Source organism: Cherax quadricarinatus, chromosome 58 (genome assembly GCF_038502225.1).
Source record: "Cherax quadricarinatus isolate ZL_2023a chromosome 58, ASM3850222v1, whole genome shotgun sequence".
Taxonomy (NCBI): Eukaryota; Metazoa; Arthropoda; class Malacostraca; order Decapoda; family Parastacidae; genus Cherax; species Cherax quadricarinatus.
This window is the reverse complement of record NC_091349.1, coordinates 7,488,023-7,511,138: the sequence shown is the minus strand read 5'-3', so window position 1 is coordinate 7,511,138 and position 23,116 is coordinate 7,488,023. Positions and strand designations below refer to the sequence as shown.

Here is a 23,116-nt window from a genome sequence, read left to right as displayed (position 1 = left end):
ATGTATATCTGGATACTGTAACTTCTGGAGTGCCGAGTTGACCAACAAGGCAAAACCAAAACCATAAACTCCTGGGCAAAAGCACCACAAATCTTATCTTTCCAAAAAGTAATTTAAAATCAATGAACTGTTCCAAAAATAATTTTTAGAGCTAAGTGCCATACACTGAATTGTGTTTTTCCACAGACTTTCAGTGTATGAACAGAGATTTTTTTTTTTTTTTAACAAGTCGGCCGTCTCCCACCGAGGCAGGGTGACCCAAAAAAGAAAGAAAATCCCCAAAAAGAAAATACTTTCATCATCATTCAACACTTTCACCACACTCGCACATTATCACTGTTTTTGCAGAGGTGCTCAGAATACAACAGTTTAGAAGCATACACATATAAAGATACACAACATATCCCTCCAAACTGCCAATATCCCAAACCCCTCCTTTAAAGTGCAGGCATTGTACTTCCCATTTCCAGGACTCAAGTCCGACTATATGAAAATAACCGGTTTCCCTGAATCCCTTCACTAAATATTACCCTGCTCACACTCCAACAGATCGTCAGGTCCCAAGTACCATTCGTCTCCATTCACTCCTATCTAACACGCTCACGCACGCTTGCTGGAAGTCCAAGCCCCTCGCCCACAAAACCTCCTTTACCCCCTCTCTCCAACCCTTTCGAGGACGACCCCTACCCCTCCTTCCTTCCCCTATAGATTTATATGCTTTCCATGTCATTCTACTTTGATCCATTCTCTCTAAATGACCAAACCACCTCAACAACCCCTCTTCAGCCCTCTGACTAATGCTTTTATTAACTCCACACCTTCTCCTAATTTCCACACTCCGAATTTTCTGCATAATATTTACACCACACATTGCCCTTAGACAGGACATCTCCACTGCCTCCAACCGTCTCCTCGCTGCTGCATTTACCACCCAAGCTTCACATCCATATAAGAGTGTTGATACTACTATACTTTCATCTATACATCTATGCATATTAATACATCATCACACTCATAATCTCAAGATGGCTGCCATCTATTTCAAAACATATTCTAGGCAGCGAATCTCCAAGGTTACTTGCAAGACTATCACAAGAATATTTTAACAATAACATTTACTAAGCCAAATCTCTCATACCCTATAAATTATAAGATAACAACAAATAAATTATAGGTAGTAGGTTGGTAGACAGCAACCGCCCAGGGAGGTACTACCGTCCTGCCAAGTGAGTGTAAAACGAAAGCCTGTAATTGTTTTACATGATGGTAGGATTGCTGGTGTCCTTTTTTCTGTCTCATGAACATGTAAGATTTCAGGTATGTCTTGCTACTTCTACTTACACTTAGGTCACACTACACATACATGTACAAGCACATATATACACACCCCTCTGGGTTTTCTTCTATTTTCTTTCTAATTCTTATTCTTGTTAATTTCCTCTTATCTCCATGGGGAAGTGGAACAGAATTCTTCCTCCGTAAGCCATGCGTGTTGTAAGAGGTGACTAAAATGCTGGGAGCAAGGGGCTAGTAACCTCTTCTCCTGTATATATTACTAAATGTAAAAGGAGAAACTTTTGTTTTTCCTTTTGGGCCACCCCGCCTTGGTGGGATATGGCCGGTGTGTTGAAAGAAGAACAAATAAATTATAATAACCACATGTATATGATAAACTAAACCTGTATGCATCAAATAACAATGAAAGCATGATCCTCCACCTATTAATTGCAAGACAAAAATACTGCTCTTGCTTAACAAATGAACACTCATTAGGCAAAGTCTGCAGATATATAGAACCTGAATGATTGTATACTTACGTAGCAATTCCCGGTTAAAGAGTTCAACAGCACGATCCCAGCTCATGTTGTTATTAGCGCCACCCTTGACATTAACTGTACGATTGTGAACAGTATCGTGTGCTGCCAGTCTTGGAATACGCCCTGCCACCCCTGAAACCAGAAATTAATTCTCACATAGGTGATGTGAGAATTTTAACAAGCCTACAGGTAGAGGCTCATTAAAACTATTCTTGGTACCATTATTATAATGTACACATTACTTTATATATATTTTTTAACATGCTAGCCGTCTTCCACCGAGGCAAGGTACCCCCCCCCCACAAAAAAAAAAGAAAACACTTTCACCATCATTCACACTATCACTGTTTTTGCAGAGGTACACAGATACAACAGCTTAGATGTCACTCTAAACAGCAAATATCCCAAACCCCTCTTTTAAAGTGCAGGCATTGTACTTCCCACCTCCAGGACTTGAGTCCAGCTAACTGGTTTCACAAAATATTACCCTGATTACACTCTAATAGCTGCTCGTCAAGTCCCAAGAAAAGGGGGTGAATTTGAATTTGAGTAGGGATTCAGGGAAACGAGTTGGCTGGACTTAGGCCCTGGAGGCGAGAAGGGCAGTATCTGCACTCCGAAGGAGAGGTGGGGATGTTGAAGTTGGAGGGGCAATGTGAGATGTCAGCACACTTTTGGAAAGACAGCGACTGAGTGAGTGTTGGTGACAGCATTTTCTATTTTGCGTCACCCTGCATTGGTGAGAGATGGTCAAGTTAAAAAAAAAAAAAAATGGGAATGGATTTGTCTGTAGATGGGCCTATGAGAGACAAAGTGAACCACAAAATAGATGTGGGGGGGGGGGGGGGGTAGCACACTAAGGCATCTGTGGAGGCAGTAAAGATGTCATGTCTGAGTGTGCTGTGGGGTGTAAATATTAAACAGAGAATCTGGAGCTTGGAGATTAGAATATGGTGTGCTGTTCTCAAGGACTTTGGAGGGGTTGTTGAAAGCATTTATAGACAATGAAACAGAATGGGGTGGAAGGCAGGAAGGGTTGGAGGGGTATAAAGATTCTGAGCACTTGGGGGCAGGAGCATCCAACAGGTTTGTAGTGAGTGGAGACAAATGGCTTTTGTGACTTGATTTACAACTGGAGTGTGAGCAAGGTAACATTTGGTTAACCAGTTTTAGGGAAAACTAGTTACTCAGACTTGAATCCTGAGGGCAGAAAGTAAAGTTCCTACACTCTAGGGGAGTGATGAAAATGTTGCAGTTCAGAGGGTCATTTGAACCATGATGTCTGCACACTTCAGGCAAGACAGTATGAATGACAGTAAATGAGTTTCCTCATTTTTTGGGGGTCACCCTACCTCAGTGGAAGAGGACTGGTGTGTTAAAAACATATTGTTGCATCTATAACTAAATATTAAAATTTTCTTGTACTATATTGATCACCATTTGGGCCTGTGTGATACAGGAAGCAAAAGGCTAGATGAACAAGCAGTCACCAAGGAAGTCTGGCCACAAGCTGGCTATCAGGAGTATAGCTCATGAAACTGGTTACAGGTATGCCACTTACCAGAAAGAAAGGAGTATCCCTGGTGAAGATAATCAGAGTATCCTCTGGTTTCAAACAGTGGCATAGAGACCTTCCACACAGCATGCAGAAGCCAACCGTTGCCTTGCTTCTCTGCCGAGTGACCCACCCAGAAGAAGAGGCAGTACCAGAGCAGCCCCCGGTGGTATTCCCAGAGGCCATCGGTCTTCTCCAGCAGCGTTGCCATTCGTCTTTTGTGAGCACACGTGCTGCACAACCAGTCATCTGCCCGCACAAAAGTCATTAATACAATACACAACATTTATTTTAAAGTGCTAGATCTACAGGTGTCAGATAATGCCTGGGGAATGGGAGGTAATCAGGTTTAAGAGGAGGGTCACTCCAATCCCTTGGATCAAAAGCCTTTCACTAGCATCTCCATATCTTGAAGGATGGAGAAGTCAAAAATATTTCCTTTTCAGAAACTTACCAAGCTAAATTAGTTATCATGTATAGCCAAAAGGAAAATATAAGGTCACAGCCTAATACTAATGCTAATATTTATTTTTTATTTCAAACTGTTTAATTATTCAGTTTTCTTTCATCAAACTCTGTAATATAGTATATATATATTTTAGCTCAGTAATTAAAATACAGACCATACAAATGTTACAAAAGTAACTTTGAAAATAATATTTTATTATTTTATTATCACACTGGCCGATTCCCACCAAGGCAGGGTGGCCCGAAAAAGAAAAACTTTCACCATCATTCACTCCATCACTGTCTTGCCAGAAGGGTGCTTTACACTACAGTTTTTAAACTGCAACATTAACACCCCTCCTTCAGAGTGCAGGCACTGTACTTCCCATCTCCAGGACTCAAGTCCAGCCTGCCGGTTTCCCTGAACCCCTTCATAAATGTTACTTTGCTCACACTCCAACAGCACGTCAAGTATTAAAAACCATTTGTCTCCATTCACTCCTATCAAACACGCTCACGCATACCTGCTGGAAGTCCAAGCCCCTTGCACACAAAACCTCCTTTACCCCCTCTCTCCAACCTTTCCTAGGCCAACCCCTACTCCGCCTTCCTTCCACTAAGACTGATACACTCTTGAAGTCATTCTATTTCGCTCCATTCTCTCTACATGTCCAAACCACCTCAACAACCCTTCCTCAGCCCTCTGGACAACAGTTTTGGTAATCCCGCACCTCCTCCTAACTTCCAAACTACGAATTCTCTGCATTATATTCACACCACACATTGCCCTCAGACATGACATCTCCACTGCCTCCAGCCTTCTCCTCGCTGCAACATTCATCACCCATGCTTCACACCCATATAAGAGCATTGGTAAAACTATACTCTCATACATTCCCCTCTTTGCCTCCAAGGACAAAGTTCTTTGTCTCCACAGACTCCTAAGTGCACCACTCACTCTTTTCCCCTCATCAATTCTATGATTCACCTCATCTTTCATAGACCCATCCGCTGACACGTCCACTCCCAAATATCTGAATACATTCACCTCCTCCATACTCTCTCCCTCCAATCTGATATTCAATCTTTCATCACCTAATCTTTTTGTTATCCTCATAACCTTACTCTTTCCTGTATTCACCTTTAATTTTCTTCTTTTGCACACCCTACCAAATTCATCCACCAATCTCTGCAACTTCTCTTCAGAATCTCCCAAGAGCACAGTGTCATCAGCAAAGAGCAGCTGTGACAACTCCCACTTTGTGTGTGATTCTTTATCTTTTAACTCCACGCCTCTTGCCAAGACCCTCGCATTTACTTCTCTTACAACCCCATCTATAAATATATTAAACAACCACGGTGACATCACACATCCCTGTCTAAGGCCTACTTTTACTGGGAAATAATTTCCCTCTTTCCTACATACTCTAACTTGAGCCTCACTATCCTCGTAAAAACTCTTCACTGCTTTCAGTAACCTACCTCCTACACCATACACTTGCAACATCTGCCACATTGCCCCCCTATCCACCCTGTCATACGCCTTTTCCAAATCCATAAATGCCACAAAGACCTCTTTAGCCTTACCTAAATACTGTTCACTTATATGTTTCACTGTAAACACCTGGTCCACACACCCCCTACCTTTCCTAAAGCCTCCTTGTTCATCTGCTATCCTATTCTCCGTCTTACTCTTAGTTCTTTCAATAATAACTCTACCATACACTTTACTAGGTATACTCAGCAGACTTATCCCCCTATAATTTTTGCACTCTCTTTTATCCCCTTTGCCTTTATACAAAGGAACTATGCATGCTCTCTGCCAATCCCTAGGTACCTTACCCTCTTCCATACATTTATTAAATAATTGCACCAACCACTCCAAAACTATATCCCCACCTGCTTTTAACATTTCTATCTTTATCCCATCAATCCCGGCTGCCTTACCCCCTTTCATTTTACCTACTGCCTCACGAACTTCCCCCACACTCACAACTGGCTCTTCCTCACTCCTACAAGATGTTATTCCTCCTTGTCCTATACACGAAATCACAGCCTCCCTATCTTCATCAACATTTAACAATTCCTCAAAATATTCCCTCCATCTTCCCAATACCTCTAACTCTCCATTTAATAACTCTCCTCTCCTATTTTTAACTGACAAATCCATTTGTTTTCTAGGTTTTCTTAACTTGTTAATCTCACTCCAAAACTTTTTCTTATTTTCAACAAAATTTGTTGATAACATCTCACCCACTCTCTCATTTGCTCTCTTTTTACATTGCTTCACCACTCTCTTAACCTCTCTCTTTTTCTCCATATACAGTGGACCCCCGGTTAACGATTTTAATCCGTGCAAGAGGGCTCATCGTTATGCGAAATAATCGTTATGCGAATGAATTTTCCCCATAAGAAATAATGGAAATCAAATTAATCCGTGCAAGACGCCCAAAAGTATGAAAAAAATTTTTTTTTACCACATGAAATGTTAATTTTAATACACACAAACTGAAAAAGGCATGCACAATTAAATGACACTTACTTTTATTGAAGATCTGGTGATGATTGATGGGATGGGAGGAGGGGAGAGCATTATCTTCTTACTGTTTAGAAGGGGAATCCCCTTCCATTACGACTTGAGGTAGCAAGTCCTTTTCCGGGGTTACTTCCCTTCTTCTTTTAATGCCACTAGGACCAGCTTGAGAGTCACTGGACCTCTGTCGCACAACAAATCTGTCCATAGAGCTCTGTACCTCCCGTTCCTTTACGATTTGTCTAAAATGGGCCACAACATTGTCATTGAAATAGTCACCAGCACGGCTTGCAACAGCTGTGTCAGGGTGATTTTCATCTATAAAGGTTTGCAGTTCAACCCACTGTGCACACATTTCCTTAATCTTTGAAGTAGGCACAATGGATTCCACAACTGGCATAGGCTTCTCAGGGTTAGCCCCAAACCCTTCAAAATCTTTCTTAATTTCCATACTAATTCTCACCCTTTTTACCACAGGGTTGGCACTAGAAGCTTTCTTGGGGCCCATGGTCACTTATTTTCCAGAAACAGCACCGAAAACACTGTAATAATACGAAATATTCCGAGTGTATGCTTGGATGTTACCGCGGAGGCTGGCTGGTAAACAATGGGACGGCCGGCACATGTGAGGCTGGCTGAGGGCACATTGGACGCGTCTCGGACGAAAATCGGTAAGCGGGTTTTTAATCGGTATGCGCGGCAAAAATTTTGCGATAAAAGTAATCGGTATGCGGAAAAATCGCTATGTGATGCCATCGTTATGCGGGGGTCCACTGTACTCTTCCCTCCTTGCATCACTTCTACTTTGTAAAAACTTCTCATATGCTAACTTTTTCTCCCTTACTACTCTCTTTACATCATCATTCCACCAATCGCTCCTCTTCCCTCCCGCACCCACTTTCCTGTAACCACAAACTTCTGCTGAACACTCTAACACTACATTTTTAAACCTACCCCATACCTCTTCGACCCCATTGCCTATGCTCTCATTAGCCCATCTATCCTCCAATAGCTGTTTATATCTTACCCTAACTGCCTCCTCTTTTAGTTTATAAACCTTCACCTCTCTCTTCCCTGATGCTTCTATTCTCCTTTTATCCCATCTACCTTTTACTCTCAGTGTAGCTACAACTAGAAAGTGATCTGATATATCTGTGGCCCCTCTATAAACATGTACATCCTGAAGTCTACTCAACAGTCTTTTATCTACCAATGCATAATCCAACAAACTACTGTCGTTTCGCCCTACATCATATCTTGTATACTTATTTATCCTCTTTTTCTTAAAATATGTATTACCTATAACTAAACCCCTTTCTATACAAAGTTCAATCAAAGGGCTCCCATTATCATTTACACCTGGCACCCCAAACTTACCTACCACACCCTCTCTAAAAGTTTCTCCTACTTTAGCATTCAGGTCCCCTACCACAATTACTCTCTCACTTGGTTCCAAGGTTCCTATACATTCACTTAACATCTCCCAAAATCTCTCTCTCTCCTCTGCATTCCTCTCTTCTCCAGGTGCATACACGCTTATTATGACCCACTTCTTGCATCCAACCTTTACTTTAATCCACATAATTCTTGAATTTACACATTCATATTCTCTTTTCTCCTTCCATAACTGATCATTTAACATTACTGCTACCCCTTCCTTTGCTCTAACTCTCTCAGATACTCCAGATTTAATCCCATTTATTTCCCCCCACTGAAACTCCCCTACCCCCTTCAGCTTCGTTTCGCTTAGGGCCAGGACATCCAACTTCTTTTCATTCATAACATCAGCAATCATCTGTTTCTTGTCATCCGCACTACATCCACGCACATTTAAGCATCCCAGTTTTATAAAGTTTTTCTTCTTCTCTTTTTTAGTAAATGTCTACAGGAGAAGGGGTTACTAGCCCATTGCTCCCGGCATTTTAGTCGTCTCATACGACACGCATGGCTTACGGAGGAAAGATTCTTTTCCACTTCCCCATGGACAATAGAAGAAATAAAGAAGAACAAGAGCTATTTAGAAAAAGGAGAAAAACCTAGATGTATGTATATATATATGCATGTGCGTGTCTGTGAAGTGTGACCAAAGTGTAAGTAGGAGTAGCAGGATATCCCTGTTATCTAGCGTGTTTATGAGACAGAAAAAGAAACCAGCAATCCTACCATCATGCAAAACAGTTATAGGTTTCTGTTTCACAGTCATCTGGCAGGACGGTAGTACTTCCCTGGGTGGTTGCTGTCTACCAACCTACTACCTAATAATAATGTGATTAAAATATATAATAATGTGATTAAAATAAAATTATAAAGAAAAAGGTTGGAGGGAAAGGGTAAAGGTTTTGGGTGTTAGGGGCTTGGACATCCTATAGAACTGGGTGTGGGTGTTAGACAGGAGCAAGTGGAGGCAAGTGGTTTTTATGATTTGACGCACTGCTGGAGTGTGAGCAAGGTGACAGTTGTTAAGGGATTCAGGGCAACTGATTGGCTGGACTCGAGTCCTAGGGGTGGGAGTTAGTGTCTGCACTCTGGAGGGGTGGGGATGTGGCTGTCTGGAGGGTCAACAGAAGCGTGATGTTAGTGCACTTCTGGCAAGACAATGATTGAATGAGTGACAGTGTTTTCTTCTTAGTCAGGTCACTGTACCTTGGTGGGACGCAGCTGGTGTATTTAGACAAAATGAAAAAAATGACAAAGAAGACTTCCTAAGACCAACTCGTAAGAGATATAAAGTGAGTAAGAAGTGCCAAAGGTAACCTAAGTGATATGAATAAGGGATCCTAAGTGATATGATGAAATTCAGGGACAATAATTAGCCAGATATGAGTCCTGGAGGTAGGAAGGACAGTGCTAGCATTCTGAAGGAGGGGCAAGGTGTAAGGCTCAAGAAACTTACAACCTACACACTTCAGAAATATTTAATCCTGTTCTCCTAGCACTAAGCAACATTTAATTCTGTTCTCCTAGCAGCATATAGTGTCAATACTTATGTAGTATTAGTGATGGTTTTGGGTTACACCCTGGGGAAGGGTGCACCACAACTAGAGCCAGGCTCTGAAACGAGCTGAGATAGGTAACAACCTCACCTTGTAAAGAAAAATGAGTAGCAATGTTGCATAAACAAAAAACTTCAGAATGCTATTGTGCACTTCACAGACTTCAAACAATAATACAATATGACTGAAATCTACAAAGGTAGGCTGGCTGCCTTACCCTCAGGTGCCTCCACCAACCCCGAGCACTTCTTGTTGAGGTGAAACCATGCACCCCGAGGGCAGTTCTCCCTTCTGGCGCATTCCACCAAACCATCATTTAGGGGCTTCTTGCAACAAAAATAAAACGGCCGCCCGCAACGTTCTGAGCAGGGTAGACGAGCCTTGTCCCTAAAGTTTACACAATCACCGAAGGTGCACTCTGAAGAAAAAAAAAAAATTATCTCCAAGGTAAATGTTAAAGACACTTATAAATAACCTGTCTTTTTTTAGCTTAAATATTACATGCAATCGTGTCATTACGATTTCGTGAGTCATATAAATCTCATGTTAATATCTCAATAAAAATTCAGTTTGTAAAATAAAGTTCAGTATATCAATACGGAGTAAATGTTTATAGAAGGAATTTGGTTCTTAACCTTTCACCATCTCTCCAGGGAACCACTCACCATGGGGTTAAACTCCACTTGTCCGTGGTTAGTGTATCCTTGCTAACTTCAGTTAGTAAGAAAATATTGTATACGAGGAAATACAGTGGAATCTTAGTTTTTGTATGCCCTAGTCTGTATGTAAAACTATAGTTTTTTTTTTTTTTTTTCAACAAGTCGGCCGTCTCCCACCGAGGCAGGGTGACCCAAAAAAGAAAGAAAATCCCCAAAAAGAAAATACTTTCATCATCATTCAACACTTTCACCACACTCGCACATTATCACTGTTTTTGCAGAGGTGCTCAGAATACAACAGTCTAGAAGCATACACATATAAAGATACACAACATATCCCTCCAAACTGCCAATATCCCAAACCCCTCCTTTAAAGTGCAGGCATTGTACTTCCCAGTTCCAGGACTCAAGTCCGACTATATGAAAATAACCGGTTTCCCTGAATCCCTTCACTAAATATTACCCTGCTCACACTCCAACAGATCGTCAGGTCCCAAGTACCATTCGTCTCCATTCACTCCTATCTAACACGCTCACGCACGCTTGCTGGAAGTCCAAGCCCCTTACCCACAAAACCTCCTTTACCCCCTCTCTCCAACCCTTTCGAGGACGACCCCCTACCCCGCCTTCCTTCCCCTATAGATTTATATGCTTTCCATGTCATTCTACTTTGATCCATTCTCTCTAAATGACCAAACCACCTCAACAACCCCTCTTCTGCCCTCTGACTAATACTTTTATTAACTCCACACCTTTTCCTAATTTCCACACTCCGAATTTTCTGCATAATATTTACACCACACATTGCCCTTAAACAGGACATCTCCACTGCCTCCAACCGTCTCCTCGCTGCTGCATTTACCACCCAAGCTTCACACCCATATATTCTCTATAAAATGTATTTTTTGTTAACATTTCCCAAAAGAAATAATGTAAATACAATTAATTCATTCCAGACACCCAAAAATGTTAACAAAAAATACATTTTATAGAGAATAACTATAGTTTTACATAAAGACAAGGGCATACGAAAACCGAGGTTCCACTGTACATAAAAACCTGAACACCTGTTAAAAACCTAAGTCTGTAAAAGTTAAACCTTCCAATTACAGAAGTGATTTAGTCTTATAAGAAGAATAAGTATGATTTGAACTTCATGGTAAGGAAAGCCAATTCTCATCTCTTTTAAGAGCACAAAATTAATCAAGATTAATTACAGTACAGGACAGTAGTGTACGTTCATGCAGTATTACCTCCGTCTCTCACAGGCTCATTTCCTTGGCGTACAATATCAAGGGAAGAAGTGTCCACATTGGGCCAAATATCTGCCACAATTTCTTCAGAGACTTTCTCCAAAATAATTTGCTTTTCATCTGTAGTCAGCTGACTCCTGTTTGCCATGAATAACTTGTTCTCAGCCATAGCAACAATATAACTATGTGCAACAATTTCCAAAATGATACAAATTGCATTGAAATCCAACTCTTCGCACCTCTTCAGAAGAGTCTTTTCTGATTCACATAAATGATGCAGATTTCCAAACTCTTTAGCCAGTCCATTGGGAAAAAAAGTTTTGATGATATCCTGAAAGAAATCAGCAAAGATACACAATTCTGAACTGCAGCTTGAGCAGCAAACATTATCACACTATATAGAGTAAGACATTTAAAAAAAATAATCATTCTTGTAAGCAAACATTTGAGACATCAGTACCTTTGCCAGGAGTATCTGCCGACCAAAATCTGTTATAGCAGGTTCAAGGCCATCCAATCTGTCCAGCTTTTCAGAGAAGCAAGACATAACATCCTTAGCACACACCATCCTCTCCACAGACTCTTGTCCTCCGAAGATACATAATGGTATGGGTTCGCCTTCATCGTAAGCCATATATCCCTTCATATCTTTCATTAGAGATGCTACAGAACCATTATCTGCTGGACTTCGGAACACAGCGCCAAGATCCACCTTTCAAAAATTAATATTGTTTTTTAACACACCGGCCGTCTCCCACTGAGGCAGGGTGGCCCGAAAAAGATGAAAACTATAAAGTTTTTCACTCTACTTAATACATCGGGCCTAATCACTGATTGACAAAGCTATAATTCAGTGTATTTGGTAAACACATGGAGAGAATGAATTTTTCTATTATTCAACATGTGAAAAACTATATAATTTACACAATATACTTGCACAGGAGTATATTGTGTAAATTATATAGTTTTTCACATGTTGAATAATAGAAAAATTCATTCTCTCCATATGTTTACCAAATACACTGAATTATAGCTTTGTCAATCAGTGATTAGGCCCGATGTATTAAGTAGAGTGAATGCAGCAGCGAGGAGACGGTTGGAGGCAGTGGAGATGTCCTGTTTAAGGGCAATGTGTGGTGTAAATATTATGCAGAAAATTCGGAGTGTGGAAATTAGGAAAAGGTGTGGAGTTAATAAAAGTATTAGTCAGAGGGCAGAAGAGGGGGTTGTTGAGGTGGTTTGGTCATTTAGAGAGAATGGATCAAAGTAGAATGACATGGAAAGCATATAAATCTATAGGGGAAGGAAGGCGGGGTAGGGGTCGTCCTCGAAAGGGTTGGAGAGAGGGGGTAAAGGAGGTTTTGTGGGCAAGGGGCTTGGACTTCCAGCAAGCGTGTGTGAGCGTGTTAGATAGGAGTGAATGGAGACGAATGGTACTTGGGACCTGATGATCTGTTGGAGTGTGAGCAGGGTAATATTTAGTGAAGGGATTCAGGGAAACCGGTTATTTTCATATAGTCGGACTTGAGTCCTGGAACTGGGAAGTACAATGCCTGCACTTTAAAGGAGGGGTTTGGGATATTGGCAGTTTGGAGGGATATGTTGTGTATCTTTATACGTATATGCTTCTAAGCTGTTGTATTCTGAGCACCTCTGCAAAAACAGTGATAATGTGCGAGTGTGGTGAAAGTGTTGAATGATGATGAAAGTATTTTGTTTTTGGGGATTTTCTTTCTTTTTTGGGTCACCCTGCCTCGGTGGGAGACGGCCGACTTGTTGGAAAAAAAAAAAAAAAAAAAAAACTTGCACAGGAGACATAATTTGGAATGAAATTAAAGGATATTATAATTATTTTTATAATTATGGTATTATATTCACAAGGAAGTGCTAAACCCAAAAGAGTTATACAGAACCTGAGGAATGGGATGTATAGTAATTAGTTTCAGGCCAAGGAAGCAAAGGGCAGCTTCAATTCCTTAGATCAAAAGCCCTTCGCTGGCATCAAGGTACCTTCCCCACGAAGTGAAAAATATGGAAGGCTTCATAACTAAGACAATTTGCAAAGGGAAGATCGAGACATCTTGCTCGATCCTGAACCATCTATAACTGTCCAGGGTAAAAAAATGTTGCCTCAAGTTTCCTCTCTAAACTGAAAGTTACAGAGAGCTCTTATAAAGCTCCTCTGTATAGTGTATTCTTATTTTTTTTTTTGTAAACGAAAATGAAAAGGTGAATCCAGAATTGAAAGGTGCATACTATGAATTTTTCTGCTCAATTCTATTTTGGATGTACTTATTCAATCATATTTACAAAAGCCACACTATGTAATACAGCCTCTCCCCACTTAGCGATGTACTCGTTTACTGACGCCTCGGACTTACAACGGGCTCTCTGACCAGTATTCATACATAAATAATGTACATTAGAGCTGATTTACTCTAATCTGTTTACTTCAATATACAGTACACCACTGTATAAACATTTAAAAATATACCAGAAATGTTATAAATGGTGCAAAGGTGACATTAAAACAATATCAAAGATGGTTGACACAAACTCACTACCATTATAGTATGCTCCTCACTTAGCGATGAATTCTTTAAACAATGTGGTCTCAGGAACGGAACTCCGTTGTTAAGTGAGGAGAGGCTATATAAGGATGTACTGTATATAGGACATGATATGGCTGACATGGTGGAAAATGTTCGAGAGGTGAGAAATGACAATAAAGGAGACAGAAGATAAGGCTGTAAATAAGCCACAAGAATGGCAGGAAAGATTTCCTCAACCTTACTGTGATGTGGAAGCTCACTGTAATTGTGAATTGTTTCAACCAAAGTATTGTAACTTTTTATTCTTCATGGACGACTTACAATCTCACTCTTCTGCATCATGAAGTTGGAATACTGGTGCTTCTCCACCACACTTAGATCCTCAAAGGTGCTGTTATATTTAATGAGAACTCTCTGCACTTCCTTCTTCATCTGCTCTCGAATTCTGATCAGATCTTCTGAATCTGGGACAAACTCTTCATAGGAAATGTTGTCTGCAAGCCTGGTGTCTGTGTTCTTGTAGGTCATCATGAATGGCACTCGATTCTTGACAGCATAGACCTGTGCCATGAGGGGATCGGGATTTTCTTTTCGACCTTTGGAAGAGTGACCAGGATACTGAATGCTGTCCCAGCATAGCCCATATGAAGTCACTGAAAGATATTTTAATCCAATTATTAAAGACACTGAACACTTTCTGGTACACATTTTCAGGTGCATGAAATTAGCAATTCAATAAACACTCAGTATAAATTATTTTTGGAATAATGGACAAAATTCACTAAATTGTGCTTTTAACCCATTTAACCTTAATGTTTATTGAAGTTTATCTATGAGCTGTGTGTGCAATTCTGTATTAGGTATACAGTAGAGTACTTGAGTGTTTTTTCTGCAATTTTTTAACTATTTTGGTTTAATGGATATTCAGCCAATTCCTCTTATTAGTCCAACATGGGTTTATTATCAAAAAATTCTCAAACATAGCTTAAATGCAAACTATATTCTATTTCTCTAGGTCAACTTTACCTGAAGTTGGTTTTGGCAGTACACTTCGCTGTTTTCTTCTCTCGGCATAGTACTTCTTTGGTGTGGCTTCAGGCTTGCGATGAACAATTTCAATTGCAAGCTGCAGGAAATATCAACCATAGGCTTGTTATGAGAAAATTTGTATATGAAATCATTTTAAAAACAATCTCTCAGTGGCTGAGGAGAATTGCCCTAAAATTAAAAAAATTAAATAGAAGATCTTGTATAGAGGATACTGAAACTTTATACAAATTAAAACACTGATATTCAATACAGTAGGGCCCAACTTATAAAGCAGGTTAGGTTCCAGGCTACTGCCAGAAAGCAGACATCGCCAGAAAGCAGAACACCATTTTTTCCACATATAAATGCATATAAATGCCAGGTAACAAGTTTACACTAACATATATTAAGTTAGCAATAGAACTAGGCATTAAAAAACAATAAAAAGTAAAATACACACACGGTATACCCATTACTTACCTTAAAATATTTGTAGCCTTAATGTAGGTGAGAGGTGAGTTATATTTGCAGAAAGTCAGGTCTGGGAGGTATGGTAGCCAGCCAGGTCAGCCACCCCATCCACACATAATATACTACATTTAATTAAAGCTCCCCAGAGCAATAAAATACATGTACAGTACATTCATTAATTACTTTAAAATATTTGTAGTCTTAATGTAGGGTGTGAGGTGAGTTTTATTACTTACTTAAGACAGGTTTGGGAAGTATGCATAGCCAGCCAGGGCAGCCTTCCCCCCTCCACTCACATAAGAAGGAAGGAACACTGCAACAAGCCTACTGACCCATGCGGAGCAGGTCCATGTCCTCCACCCCCCGGATTAGCCCAATGACCCACCCAGTCTGGTCACCTCCACTCAAGGATGAAGCAGAGCACCAGACCCAGCAGCACAAGCTAGTCAGGTCCAACTCACACACACCCACACCCACTCATGTATTTATCTAACCTGTTTTTAAAACTACACAACGTTTTAGCCTGAATAACTGTACTCGGGAGTTTGTTCCACTCATCCACGACTCTATTACCAAACCAGTGCTTTCCTATATCCTTCCTGAATCTGAATTTTTCCAACTTGAAACCATTGCTGCGAGTCCTGTCTTGGCTGGAAATTTTCAGCACGCTATTTACATCCCCTTTATTTATTCCTGTTTTCCTTTTATACACCTCGATCATATCCCCCATAATTCTACGTCTTTTGAGAGAGTGCAGATTCAGGGCCCTCGGTCTATCCTCATATGGAAGATTTCTGATATATGGGATCACATGTAATATTTTTTTTTTTTTTTTTTAACAAGTCGGCCGTCTCCCACCGAGGCAGGGTGACCCAAAAAAGAAAGAAAATCCCCAAAAAGAAAATACTTTCATCATCATTCAACACTTTCACCACACTCGCACATTATCACTGTTTTTGCAGAGGTGCTCAGAATACAACAGTTTAGAAGCGAGATGCCCTCTGAATGTCACATACAAGGCTATAAATTATTCCACACTGACAGGGTCAACAGGAAAGGTGGTGGAGTAGCGATGTATGTCAGAGACAATTTAAATTGTTGTGTTAGACAAGATATTAAATTAGAAGCGTCAGCCACTGAATCTGTTTGGTTACAGCTTCTCGAGGGCCGAGAAAAACTAATTTTGGGTGTGATTTACAGGGCCCCAAATCTTGATAGGGAGTGCAGTAAACTTCTATGGGACGAAATTCGTAAGGCATCTACATACGAAAATGTTGTGCTAATGGGAGATTTCAACTATAGACAGATTGACTGGAGCAATTTGACAGGAAATTTAGAGTCGGGTGACTTTCTTGATACGATCCAGGATTGTTTTTTAAAACAGTTTGTGACAGAGCCAACTAGGGGAAATAACCTCCTTGACTTGGTTCTTGCCAGTAGGGAAACACTAATTAATAATCTTGAGGTTAATGATGAGCTTGGGGAGAGTGATCACAAATCACTCAGTTTTAATATATCATGGAATTCCCCTAATAATGGCAATCAAGTCTCCGTCCCTGACTTTCGCTTGGCTGATTTCATAGGACTGAAAAATTACTTAGGTGGGCTGAACTGGAATGACCTGACTAAGGGTCAGGTAGGTGGTGATGGTTGCCGATATGATGCTTTCCAGGGCATAGTTCTAGCTGCTCAGTCAAATTATGTTCCAAATAGGGAAATCAGATCAAACAAAAATGATCCTAAATGGATGAACAATAGATTAAAATATCTGATTGGTCAAAAGAGAGGCATATATAGGCAAATCAAAAGAGGAGAGGGGCAATTAAGAAATCGATATATTCAGTTAAAGAGAGAAATAAAAAAGGGAATTAGAAAAGCAAAAAGAGATTATGAGGTTAAAGTTGCAAAAGAATCGAAGACTAACCCAAAAGGATTCTTTCAGGTATACAGAAGTAAGATCAGGGACAAGATAGGCCCACTCAAAAGTTCCTCGGGTCAGCTCACTGACAGTGATAAGGAAATGTGTAGAATTTTTAACACATACTTCCTCTCAGTTTTTACACAGGAGGATACTAGCGATATTCCAGTAATGATAAATTATGTAGAACAGGACGATAATAAACTGTGCACTATTAGGGTCACAAGTGACATGGTCCTTAGGCAAATAGATAAATTAAAACCTAACAAATCCCCAGGCCCTGATGAACTGTATGCAAGGGTTCTAAAGGAATGTAAAGAGGAGCTTAGCACACCTTTGGCTAATCTTTTCAACATATCACTACAAACTGGCATGGTGCCAGATAAGTGGAAAATGGCAAATGTGATACCTATTTTCAAAACAGGTGACAGGTCCTTAGCTTCGAACTATAGACCAATAAGCCTAACCTCCATAGTGGGAAAATTTATGGAATCAATAATTGCCGAGGCAGTTCGTAGCCATCTTGAAAAGCATAAATTAATCAACGAATCTCAGCATGGTTTTACAAAGGGGCGTTCCTGCCTTACGAATTTATTAACTTTTTTCACTAAGGTATTTGAGGAGGTAGATCATGGTAATGAATATGATATTGTGTATATGGACTTCAGTAAGGCTTTTGACAGGGTCCCACATCAGAGACTATTGAGGAAAATTAAAGCACATGGAATAGGAGGAGAAATTCTTTCCTGGATAGAGGCATGGTTGACAAATAGGCAGCAGAGAGTTTGCATAAATGGGGAGAAATCAGAGTGGGGAAGCGTCACGAGCGGTGTTCCACAGGGGTCAGTGTTGGGCCCCCTGCTGTTCACAATCTACATAAACGACATAGATGAGGGCATAAAGAGCGACATCGGCAAGTTTGCCGATGACACCAAAATAGGCCGTCGAATTCATTCTGACGAGGACATTCGAGCACTCCAGGAAGATTTGAATAGACTGATGCAGTGGTCGGAGAAGTGGCAGATGCAGTTTAATATAGACAAATGCAAAGTTCTAAATGTTGGACAGGACAATAACCATGCCACATATAAACTAAATAATGTAGATCTTAATATTACGGATTGCGAAAAAGATTTAGGAGTTCTGGTTAGCAGTAATCTGAAACCAAGACAACAGTGCATAAGTGTTCGCAATAAAGCTAATAGAATCCTTGGCTTCATATCAAGAAGCATAAATAATAGGAGTCCTCAGGTTGTTCTTCAACTCTATACATCCTTGGTTAGGCCTCATTTAGATTATGCTGCACAGTTTTGGTCACCGTATTACAGAATGGATATAAATTCTCTGGAAAATGTACAAAGGAGGATGACAAAGATGATCCCATGTATCAGAAACCTTCCCTATGAGGATAGACTAAGGGCCCTGAAACTGCACTCTCTAGAAAGACGTAGAATTAGGGGGGATATGATTGAGGTGTATAAATGGAAGACAGGAATAAATAAAGGGGATGTAAATAGTGTGCTGAAAATATCTAGCCTAGACAGGACTCGCAGCAATGGTTTTAAGTTGGAAAAATTCAGATTCAGGAAGGATATAGGAAAGTACTGGTTTGGTAATAGAGTTGTGGATGTGTGGAACAAACTCCCAGGTACCGTTATAGAGGCCAGAACGTTGTGTAGCTTTAAAAATAGGTTGGATAAATACATGAGTAGATGTGGGTGGGTGTGAGTTAGACCTGATAACTTGCTACCAGGTCGGTTGCCGTGTTCCTCCCTTAAGTCAATGTGACCTGACCTGACTAGGCTGGGTGCATTGGCTTAAGCCGGTAGGAGACTTGGACCTGCCTCGCATGGGCCAGTAGGCCTTCTGCAGTGTTCCTTCGTTCTTATGTTCTTATGAAGCATATACGTATAGCGATACACAACATATCCCTCCAAACTGCCAATATCCCAAACCCCTCCTTTAAAGTGCAGGCATTGTACTTCCCATTTCCAGGGCTCAAGTCCGACTATATGAAAATAACCGGTTTCCCTGAATCCCTTCACTAAATATTACCCTGCTCACACTCCAACAGATCGTCAGGTCCCAAGTATCATTCGTCTCCATTCACTCCTATCTAACACGCTCACACACGCTTGCTGGAAGTCCAAGCCCCTCGCCCACAAAACCTCCTTTACCCCCTCTTTCCAACCCTTTCGAGGACGACCCCTACCCCTCCTTCCTTCCCCTATAGATTTATATGCTTTCCATGTCATTCTACTTTGATCCATTCTCTCTAAATGACCAAACCACCTCAACAACCCCTCTTCAGCCCTCTGACTAATGCTTTTATTAACTCCACACCTTCTCCTAATTTCCACACTCCGAATTTTCTGCATAATATTTACACCACACATTGCCCTTAGACAGGACATCTCCACTGCCTCCAACCGTCTCCTCGCTGCTGCATTTACCACCCAAGCTTCACATCCATATAAGAGTGTTGGTACTACTATACTTTCATACATTCCCTTCTTTGCCTCCATAGATAACGTTTTTTGACTCCACATATACCTCAACGCACCACTCACCTTTTTTCCCTCATCAATTCTATGATTAACCTCATCCTTCATAAATCCATCCGCCGACACGTCAATTCCCAAGTACAGTAGACCCACGGTTAACGATATTTTTTCACTCCAGAAGTATGTTCAGGTGCCAGTACTGACCGAATTTGTTCCCATAAGGAATATTGTGAAGTAGATTAGTCCATTTCAGACCCCCAAACATACACGTACAAATGCACTTACATAAATACACTTACATAATTGGTCGCATTCGGAGGTGATCGTTATGCGGGGGTCCACTGTACATGTATCTGAAAACATTCACTTCTTCCATACTCCTCCTCCCCAATTTGATATCCAATTTTTCTTTATCTAAATCATTTGATACCCTCATCACCTTACTCTTTTCTATGTTCACTTTCAATTTTCTACCTTTACACACATTCTCAATCTCATCCACTAACCTTTGCAGTTTTTCTTTAGAATCTCCCGTAAGCACAGTATCATCAGCAAAAAGTAACTGTGTCAATTCCCATTTTGAATTTGATTCCCCAAAATTTAATCCCACCCCTCTCCCGAACACCCTAGCATTTACTTCCTTTACAACCCCATCTATAAATATATTAAACAACCATGGTGACATTACACATCCCTGTCTAAGACCTACTTTTACCGGGAAGTAGTCTCCCTCTCTTCTACACACCCTAACCTGAGCCTCACTATCCTCATAAAAACTCTTAACAGCATTTAGTAACTTACCACCTATTCCATATACTTGCAACATCTGCCACATTGCTCCTCTATCCACTCTATCATATGCCTTTTCTAAATCCATAAATGCAATAAAAACTTCCCTACCTTTATCTAAATACTGTTCACATATATGCTTCAATGTAAACACTTGATCTACACATCCCCTACCCACTCTGAAGCCTCCCTGCTCATCCACAATCCTACATTCTGTCTTACCTCTAATTCTTTCAATTATAACCCTACCGTATACTTTTCCTGGTATACTCAGTAAACTTATTCCTCTATAATTTTTACAATCTCTTTTGTCCCCTTTCCCTTTATATAAAGGGACTATACATGCTCTCCGCCAATCCCTAGGTACCTTCCCCTCTTTCATACATTTATTAAACAAAAGTACCAACCACTCCAACACTATATCCCCCCCTGCTTTTAACATTTCTGTCATGATCCCATCAGTTCCAGCTGCTTTACCCCCTTTCATTCTACATAATGCCTCACATACCTCCACCACACTTACATTCTGCTCTTCTTCACTCCTAAAAGATGGTATACCTCCCTGGCCAGTGCATGAAATTACCGCCTCCCTTTCTTCCTCAACATTTAAAAGTTTCTCAAAATATTCTCGCCATCTACCTAATACCTCCCTCTCCCCATCTACTAACTCCCCTACTCTGTTTTTAACTGACAAATCCATACTTTCCCTAGGCTTTCTTAACTTGTTTAACTCACTCCAAATTTTTTTCTTATTTTCATTAAAATTTCTTGACAGTGTCTCTCCCAATCTATCATCTGCTCTCCTTTTGCACTCTCTCACCACTCTCTTCACCTTTCTTTTACTCTCCATATACTCTGCTCTTCTTATAACACTTCTGCTTTGTAAAAACCTCTCATAAGCTACCTTTTTCTCTTTTATCACACCCTTTACTTCATCATTCCACCAATCACTCCCAAGAGCGATAAAATGCACATACAGTATATTTATTAATTACCTTAAAATATTTGTAGTCTTAATGTAGGGTGAGAGGTAGGAAGTCAGGTTTGGAAAGTGTGGGTAGCCAGCCAGGGAAGCCCTCCCTACCCCACCCAAACATAATGTAAACAAACCAGGCGAACGTGTCTAGTTTTTGTCACTTTACGTTGTGTACAAGTTGTCTCACATTGATACAGTAGAATAAATAAAGAGAAATACTCCCATTCTCATGTAACCCCATTTTTAGAAGAAATGATGCCTTGAGTGAAGGCATACTTAGGTACAGGTACACATACGTATAATTATCAGTTATAATAATAATGTATACGTAGTCCGCCTGGGCTACATACTTACACCTACCTACGATATTTTATGTGGCCCAGAGCCATATTATTATCATCAACATACCATGTTCACGGAGTTTAATCATTTCTAACAACTACCTTTAGATGCCATCATAAACAAAGGGAGAAGTAATGAATAATTCATGCCAAGAATTGTAAACAAAAGCATTATGTATTAAAGGGAGTGATGTACTGTTTTCCCTCCGCCCAGCAACCACCCCTCCATAGCATATAAACAGCATGTTTATATGCTATGTAATGTGTTTCTTACATGATTTTGAAGAAAATATCATAGGTGGATTAATGAAAATGTCTATATTGACGTAAAATAAGACATTTAATGCGCCCAAGAGTGGTTATTTTTAGTATTACGTAATGTTTTCCCTCCGCCCGGCAACCACACCTCCACAGCATATAAACAGCATGTTTATATGCTATGTAATGTGTTATATAATTTTGAAGAAAATATCATAGATGGATTAATGAAAATGCCTACATTGACATAAAATAAGACATTTAATGTGCCCAAGAGTGATTATTATTACATAATAGAGAGAGGTGCTCATGGAGAATGTAAACAAACTGGGTGGCGCGTGCTGTATTTGAAAGACCGCTCGGCATATAGAAAGTTTTGGTCATAATTTGAGATTGCCGTATTAGCGGAATGCCATAAGAAGAAACACCGAGAAGCGGGGCCCTACTGTATACCAAAGGGGACAAGCAGAAGCCAAAGAATTTTCATAGAAATATGCAGGGTTTCGGATGTTCTAGTACGGCTTACACACCAGGGTTTCTGACATACTAGTATGCCTAAATTCTAGCGCCCTCAAATCTAGTGAGAAAGCTGGTAGGCCTACAAATGAAAGAATGGGTCTATGTGGTCAGTGTGTGCAGTATAAAAAAAATCACTACGCGCTGTGTGCGTAATGAGAAAAAAATAACTTTGACCGCATTTTTGGATTAAAATAGCGACTTTGCACTGTATTTTCGTATGGCATTTATTGTTGTATTCTAGTTTTCCTGGTCTCATTTTATAGAATGGAAGACATATTACAGAAATTGAGATGATTTTGACTGGTTTTACAATGAAAAGTACCTTGAAATTGAGCTCAAAGTAGCAGAAATGTTCGATTTTTACCAAAGTTCAAAAGTAAACAAATAATGCTACACGTCCAATACACGTCAACTGGTGAGTCTAATATTCTTTCACAAGTGCGCTGATATTATTTATACCGTTTCTACACTAATGCAGTAGTCTGCATAACAGTAAATATTC

General features: G+C 40.2%; 1 protein-coding gene across 1 annotated transcript in view; it reads right to left on the bottom strand.

The window, feature by feature from the left end:
• The window catches only part of LOC128697965 (uncharacterized), a 42,619-nt gene that overhangs the window by 2,111 nt on the left and 17,392 nt on the right, over window positions 1–23,116 (bottom strand). The window contains exons 7-13 of the mRNA XM_070097589.1: window positions 14,836–14,935; window positions 14,131–14,462; window positions 11,718–11,969; window positions 11,258–11,588; window positions 9,563–9,763; window positions 3,379–3,621; window positions 1,818–1,949 (exon numbers count right to left, since the gene is read on the bottom strand). Coding sequence (XP_069953690.1) covers window positions 1,818–1,949; window positions 3,379–3,621; window positions 9,563–9,763; window positions 11,258–11,588; window positions 11,718–11,969; window positions 14,131–14,462; window positions 14,836–14,935 — 1,591 coding nt within the window. The remainder of the gene's footprint in view (window positions 1–1,817; window positions 1,950–3,378; window positions 3,622–9,562; window positions 9,764–11,257; window positions 11,589–11,717; window positions 11,970–14,130; window positions 14,463–14,835; window positions 14,936–23,116) is intronic.